This window comes from Abramis brama (assembly GCF_963993115.1).
Source record: "Abramis brama genome assembly, chromosome: 11".
Taxonomy (NCBI): Eukaryota; Metazoa; Chordata; class Actinopteri; order Cypriniformes; family Leuciscidae; genus Abramis; species Abramis brama.
Window position 1 is genome coordinate 34,966,198 of NC_139973.1, and position 7,242 is coordinate 34,973,439.

At 37.5% G+C, this 7,242-nt stretch overlaps 1 protein-coding gene across 1 annotated transcript; it reads right to left on the reverse strand.

Moving 5' to 3' along the window:
• Window positions 1-153: 153 nt before the first annotated feature.
• Window positions 154-7,125, reverse strand: gcdha (glutaryl-CoA dehydrogenase a). Its single transcript, XM_084128659.1, has 12 exons — window positions 7,002-7,125; window positions 6,472-6,587; window positions 6,143-6,178; window positions 5,907-6,047; window positions 4,950-5,012; window positions 4,626-4,796; window positions 4,191-4,320; window positions 2,728-2,944; window positions 2,439-2,542; window positions 1,879-2,004; window positions 1,587-1,747; window positions 154-751 (listed from the first exon to the last, which is right to left on the reverse strand). The coding sequence occupies exons 2-12, from the start codon at window positions 6,572-6,574 to the stop codon at window positions 678-680; spliced, it is 1,326 nt and encodes a 441-aa protein (XP_083984785.1). The 5' UTR covers window positions 6,575-6,587; window positions 7,002-7,125; the 3' UTR covers window positions 154-677.
• Between the last annotated feature and the right edge of the window lie 117 nt (window positions 7,126-7,242).

The window sequence follows — 7,242 nt, forward strand, 5'->3', positions numbered from 1 at the left end:
AAAATTATTAGCTATTTAATAGTAAAGTATATTTAGCTGTATAATTGAGGAAATCAAACTTTTTTGGCTGATACTCTGAGCGGAAACTTACTTATTAAACATGTCTAACTGTTTATTAACATTATGTACACACAGATGAATATAAAACACTCGTAAAACAAATGAGATTTTATTCAGAATGAATGCATATAATCCCTGTGATGTTCACTTTTTATAATAAATACAACAAAATTAACAAGAGTCATTGACAATGATCAGCGGGTCACACTGGATCTCTAAAGTGCAAGCACTTAAAAGTAGTTTAACTAAAAAGTAGTATTTTGAAACTGCTATTAATTATCACTTATCGTTTAGTTCTCATTTAGTTCAAATGAATAATGTGGAGAAATTGTTTTCAATAGTTCATTTTATGACAAGATCATGAACCGTTTCACAATGCAACAGTCTTTGTAACGACATATTAACGTGTCAAACCAGTACCCTAGTAAAGATATATTTACCTTTGCAGACATGCATGTGACCACAGAGAGAGCAGATGTGAGTTTGGACACATTTACTAAGCAAAAGATTTAAGCGCATATAGAAGCACTTATGGATGGATGTTGATAAAGAGTTTCCCTTATTGCAGAGACAGACGCAAAAGTCCATTATACCCATGTTGAGAGAGAAATATGGGTTTATTTCCCAACAGTAAAAGACTGGAGTCCAGTGATGGCTCTGCCCAAGATCAAAGCATGGATGTCATGAGTTCCTGTGAAAAGCAAAATATTGTGTTATTAATACGCCCTCTCACCGTCATTCATTATCTTTGCTTTAAGCCTATTCTGACCTCTGCTGGCCAAATATATAGCTTTCATTTAAAGTGCCTCTATTATGCTTTCTCAGATATTACCTTTCATGCAGTGTGTAATATAGATGTTTGTGAATGTAAAAAGTCTGCAAAAGATCAAAGTGCACGATAAATGGAGTTATTGTTCCCCAACAGAACTAATTCTGAACAGCCTGAAATGAGCCGTCAGTAATTCCAGTTTTATTCCTGTTCGTAACTATGTAGGTTTGTCATAAATTTGGTATATGGTCTCCATTGGCTGGCCGTGAACAACGTCTACTTTGACCCTCAAACACTGTAGCTGAGGAAGGGTTGTGTTGCACTTCCAAAGGATGACGACTCTGGCTCGAATTGATACAACAAAACAGACGTTTCTGTTCTCATTGTTTCTGTTTGTATGCAAGTGCTGAGGAAGCCTCCACAGCTGAAATTCAGATGATAATGGGCATTTCTTTCAGACACACATTGTAAGCAGTAGACCAATTACAATAGACTGGGCCATCTGACCAATCAGAGCAGAGTAGGCTATCGGAAAGGAAGGGTTTAGAGAGACTGGATCCTTGATTGAACCATTTCAGACATAGTGAGAAAAGGGGTGATGCTGCAATGTATATTATAAGAAAATTAAAGTGTTGTTTGACCTTGGATGCATGTAAACCTATTGTAGGAGACCTCCAAAACAAAATGAGGAATCTTTAAAATTGCATTATAGAGGCACTTTAAAATGAAACCAAAACTTTTTTCCTTCTCCTTGTACCTTCGTATGTGTTGACGGCCTCTAGGTTCATGACGTGACGTATGATATGGTATTCGTCTGCTATGCCGTTTCCTCCCAACATGTCTCTGGCCTGCCTGGCGATGTCCAGGGCCTTACCGCAGGAGTTACGTTTCAGCATGGAGATCATCTCTGGCGACTGCCTTTTGGAGAAATGTGCGAGAAGATTCGGTGAGCTACAGGATTCTTTTAGACAGCCGAGGTGTATTCTGACAAGCTCTGCACTCCTTGTTATACATTAAACCACTTATAAAGACAGAGACGGAAGACTCACTTCTTTTGGTCAATGAGTCTACCCAGCTGTAAACAGGACTGCAGCCCGATCGTAATCTCAGTCAGCATGTCTGCCATCTTCTTCTGTATGAGTTGGTTTCTGGCCAGTGGGACTCCAAACTGGATTCTACAATGGGAAAATCATTCAAATACACTTCTGTTTCAAAAGTTTGGTAAGATTTGTTTAGTTGATGTTTTTTTTAAAGAAATGAATGTTTTAATTCAGAAAGGATTCATTAAATTGATCAAAAGTGTCAGTAAAGACATTTATAATGTTACGAAATAGTTCAATTTAAAATAAATTCTGTTCTTTAAACTTCTATATTCATCAGAGAATCCTGGGAAAAAAATGTTTCCACAAAAATATTAAGCAACTGTTGATACTACTCTTCATACAGTATATGCACAAGTCAGTTGGAATTTTGCACAACACATTCATATCTTTCTACAAATACTTAATATGGAAATACAATTTTAAGGCATTTTCTCCATTGCACTTTTAATATTTTAACATTTATAGTCATAACGTTCAATTTGATAACCTTATGCTAATCCGCTCACCTGTCCAACGTGTACTGGCGGGCAGCATGGAAACAAAATTCCGCAGCACCCAGAGCGCCCCATGCAATGCCATAACGGGCATTATTCAGGCAGCCAAAGGGACCCTACAGAAAACAACATATATAACTGCAAGCAGTGTATCAGCTGATTAAAATGAACCATGTATCAATGTGGTTGCCAGGGAATATGCCATCTTCATACTTAGGGTTGGAGGTTTGATCAGAAGTATGATCAGGACTACTAGTGATGCTTAGTATGCACTATTAATAATAGTAACAAACATACTCACAGCGAGGCCAGACACATGAGGCAGCAGGTTTTCCTCTGGCACTTCAACATCGTCCATTAGGATCATCCCAGTGGCTGAGGCCCTGAGGGAGAACTTGCCCTCTATCTTAGGGGTGCTCAATCCCTGCATTCCTCTCTCCAGGATAAACCCTCTCACTTTGCCATCCTCACATTTTGCCCAGACCACACAGATATCAGCGTACGGGGAGTTAGTGATCCTGCTCAGAGAGAAAAAAAAGGGTTGGTGTGAAGGCTTATTATCATTCACCTGTGCTGTGTGTTAAAAATGTATGTGGTGCAATGTGGAGTTGTTATAGTTTTGAATTCAGTTCTCTGGATGGACGAGTTTGACGCAATTGCTTTTTTATACTCTACCAGCTGTCAGAGGGCAGCACTGAGTCGTGTCATTAGGACATTTGCTCGGATGTATAGAAGAAGAAAAGTAGCGCTTTGAACAAGAACCAAAACAAAATCAATGGAGAAGGATATTCTGCCTTGGCTGCATCTTAAAACACATACTTCCCTACTATATAGTACACCAAAAACAGTATGTGACAAAAGTAGTACTCACAGTACTCATAAAAGAGTAGGCAAGAAGTACCCGGATGAACAACTACTTCCGGCGAGATTATGAAGTGTGACACTTTACTATCCCATGAGGCCACGGGAGAGGATTTGTGAATGGCAGTGAAGTGACAAAACTGACGCTGGTAGATCACGTGATAATGACAATATGATTTTATTTTAGGAAAATGTATTTTAATTTCCGGGGTTTTTTTGCTTATTTTAGAGATAACAAAAATGTTTTAATTTAAGTTTCATTGTAATATTTGATAATAACACATAGCTCATTGGACTAGATTGCTAAATTAAGGCATTCAGAGCTCTAGTTTATACTTGAAACTCACATTGCGGTACTACTGTGGCTTTAGATTAAAGCACTGCTAAATGATTAAATGTAACCTGTAAATGTAATCTGCTCAGACAGAAACATCTCTGACTTCAAGCCAGATTCACACAATATACAGACTTATTAAGTAAACAGATGGTCAGCAGATTTCAGTATCCTCCTAAACCAGCAAGGGACAAATACCCAGTAGAGGGTGAAGTTACAAAATCTAAATCTGGACATTGGTACACAGCCTTCATATGAGATCTCTTACATAAGAAACCGTGCAATGAACTGACCCTTACATAAAATACTGACGCGTTGTGCAACTCCACGCTGTTGACGACTATTGATCAAGTTTACAAAATGAATGTTTTATTATAGCGTGATGCATTCAAAAGCATTAAAATAAAAAATTCATCCTCTGAAAATCGTTTAGAAACTGGACATTGCAGAAATTTAAAACATTTTAGCAAGCAAAATTTTTGTGATGTTAACTGGTAGTCCAAATGTCCAAGGCAAGACTCCTGAGTCCTGACTTAACTGAACTATGCAAACTATTCGGTGGCATTTACCATGTTTTTGCCCCGCTGATGGTATAGGTCCTGCTGGAGGGGTTGTATCTGGCTTTGGTCTCCATGCCACTAGGGTCACTCCCATGGTTTGGTTCTGTAAGTCCAAAACAGCCCAGCATCTCTCCAAGAGCTGGGAAGAATAAAAGGCACAAAACAATATATTACATAAATTACGTTTTTAATCAAATTAGACACTATTACACGGGGCAACTAATAAATTGGGGGACATTTTGAATGCATTTTTGTGATTTATCCAGTCACCGTTAACCACTGAATAATTAGGATGTAAAAAATTACTTTACACTATTTTACGAGTCAGTGAAATTAATAAATGATTATTTTAAATTCAGTTTCAAAATTACTGTTTTTTCATGACCCCGGGACCATTTTATAGCAGATCAATGCATGGACACGCAGTTTAAGCAGTTGACTAACCTAGTTTAGGCAGGTATTTCTGCTTCTGTGCTTCTGTTCCATATGCATTGATAGGGTGCATGACCAGCGAGGACTGGACACTCATAACTGAACGGTACCCACTGTCCACTCTCTCCACCTCTCGGGCGATCAGACCGTAGGCCACGTAACTAGTGCCCGCACAGCCATATCCTTCAACACAAAAACATCAGACACTGTACATTATACACGCATTTCTGATTTAGATTTTTCATGGACAACAAAATGACGGTCACATGTAAGCTGTACACACAAGCTCTTGAGTTAATAAAGACTGTGGTTTGTGGTTTCAACACCTGATTTTACCTTGAATCGTAGGCCCAAGGACACCAAGTTCTCCCATCTCGTTTACAATCTCCCGATGGAAAACTGAAGAAATCACAGCCACAGATTTGAATTTTAGGCATTTTAAATAAAATTCAATAAAATAAAGGATTCTGTGGTAAGAATTAAAGGGATAATTCACCCAAAAACGAAAATTGTTGGGTGAAAAATGTCATCATTTACTCACTCTCATGCTGTTCCAAACTTTCGTTCATCATCAAAACACTAATAAAGGGCTTTTTAATGAAATCTGAGTGATTTCTATCCCTCCATTCAAAGTCTGTTCACTTAAAACTCTGACAGATTGAAATGTTCATAAAGAGACTGTAAAAAAAAATCCATATGAATCGAGCAGTTCAATCTTCCGAATAGACACAATCACTTTATATGATTAACAGACTTAATTTAGGCTTTTATTCACATATACACATTAATCAGTGAACACACATAGAGCACTCAGTATGATAAACGGAAGCTCAGCCGAACTTGCTTGACGCATAAGAACAAACCTTGTTAGTTATTGTGCTTTAAGCAAGCACGCTTTTACCAAATTTGAGTGCTTAATGTACATTCACTGATCAATGTTTATAAGTGAGTAATAGCCAAAATTAAATCTGTTAATCATATAACAGATCACATCTCTTCGGAAAACTTTTCGCCCGATTCACCTGGATTTATTTTACGTTAATAAAGCATCAGAGTTATTGGTGTATAAACTTTTGATGGAGGGACAGAAATCTTTCAGATTTCATTAAAAAAGCTCTAAAAAGGCTTTTTAGCCTATATGTTCCAAAGATGAATGGAAGTCTTACTGGTTTGGAACGAAATGAGGACAAGTCATTGATGACAGAACTTAAATTTTTGGGTGAACTATCCCTATGCATGAAGGATGTCGACTGCTGATCTGATCCATCAGATGTGACTGGCTCTACCACATACTCTCATTCCTGTTGGCCATGAGGATGCGGGGCATGAGCTTCTCCTCGCAGTATGTGCGGAAACTGTCTCGGATCATGATCTCCTCTTCTGTGAGCTGCCCCTCCAGATCCAAAGCATCTCGCCAGTTAAAATGCACCTTAGCTATAAATCAAAAAGCTTTTTTTTCAGCTCAAATACAGTACATGATGTCAAATTCAAACAATACAACTTCGAAAATATGAAACAAATATATTTACGTCTTTTTGCTGTTATTTTCACTTGCTCCTCGGTCTCTGAAAAATAAAGGATATGGGTATTATTAGCACAATCAATCAGTTGCTAAGCTTTAACATCAGGACACATATATTCTCCAACTTTATGTCATTAGATAAAATTTTTAGCCTAAGGAATGTAAAATAAGTTTAGTTTACAGAGATATATATTTTTTAAATGTATTGATGATCCCGCAATGCATTTACACATTGTCGTGTGGGGCTAGATGATGCCACTGGTTATTAGTCTTGTCCTCACAACTGATATGATCATTCCGAGTTATGGTTGAGTTATGGTGAATTAGTGATCTAACCGTGTGCAGCAGGTGCTGAAGTGCCCTGGGCCCTTGACACAGAGATCAGAGAACATCGCTGTGAGTTCAACAGCAGGCGTGATAAAGCTGTTCTTAATGCCATGGTGTAGTCAGACCTGAAAATGTAACAATACATGTTAGTGTTACAGCAGCATTATAGCAGTGTTCACACAAGTTTATTTCGCTGTCATTTTTAATACTTCCAGTGGTAATTAGCTGTATGTTGGTTTTACGTTCCACACATTTTTACACAAAGTAATAAATACATGTTTTTAGCTTATGTTTGTATTTCATAAATACTGTAAAATCGTGAGGGGTTACTGTATCAGTTATTATTTTTCCTTTAGAAAGTTTTTTTTACATTGCATAAGTGTCTAGTCTACTCATTGTTACACAACTGCAACTCATATTAGACACATGTACAGATTTCAAAATCTTCTATTTTGCTTATATTTCAGATTTACAAAATTTAGCTGTTGTTTCCATTCGTCGTGCAGTCAAACTAAAAAATATATATTTAAAAATCCTACCTTCACAGCCTCTGATCAGATGATTTCCCTGTCTACTGTCGGTAACACTATTTATATTCAACTATTGGAGGAACGTGTCACATGCACACAGTGGAAGAATGCACCCTCCATCTTTTGTGTGGGTGTGTTTCATAATGCCTTTGACTCTGCGTTATGTAGCATAATGTCTTTGACTGTGTTCACCCCACAGTAACGTCAATAATCATTTTACACTACATAATTACATATATCAATGATTATA

What these genes read in the sequence shown, in the direction of transcription:
- gcdha (XM_084128659.1), bottom strand. Translation starts at nt 6,574, where the DNA reads ATGGCATTAAGAACAGCTTTATCACGCCTGCTGTTGAACTCACAGCGA. An exon ending in CATGGCCAACAGGAATGAGA is followed by an intron (nt 5,013 to 5,906) that starts GTATGTGGTAGA and finishes TGATTTCTTCAG; the next exon opens with TTTTCCATCGGGAGATTGTA. An exon ending in CGCCAGTACACGTTGGACAG is followed by an intron (nt 2,005 to 2,438) that starts GTGAGCGGATTA and finishes TTCCCATTGTAG; the next exon opens with AATCCAGTTTGGAGTCCCAC.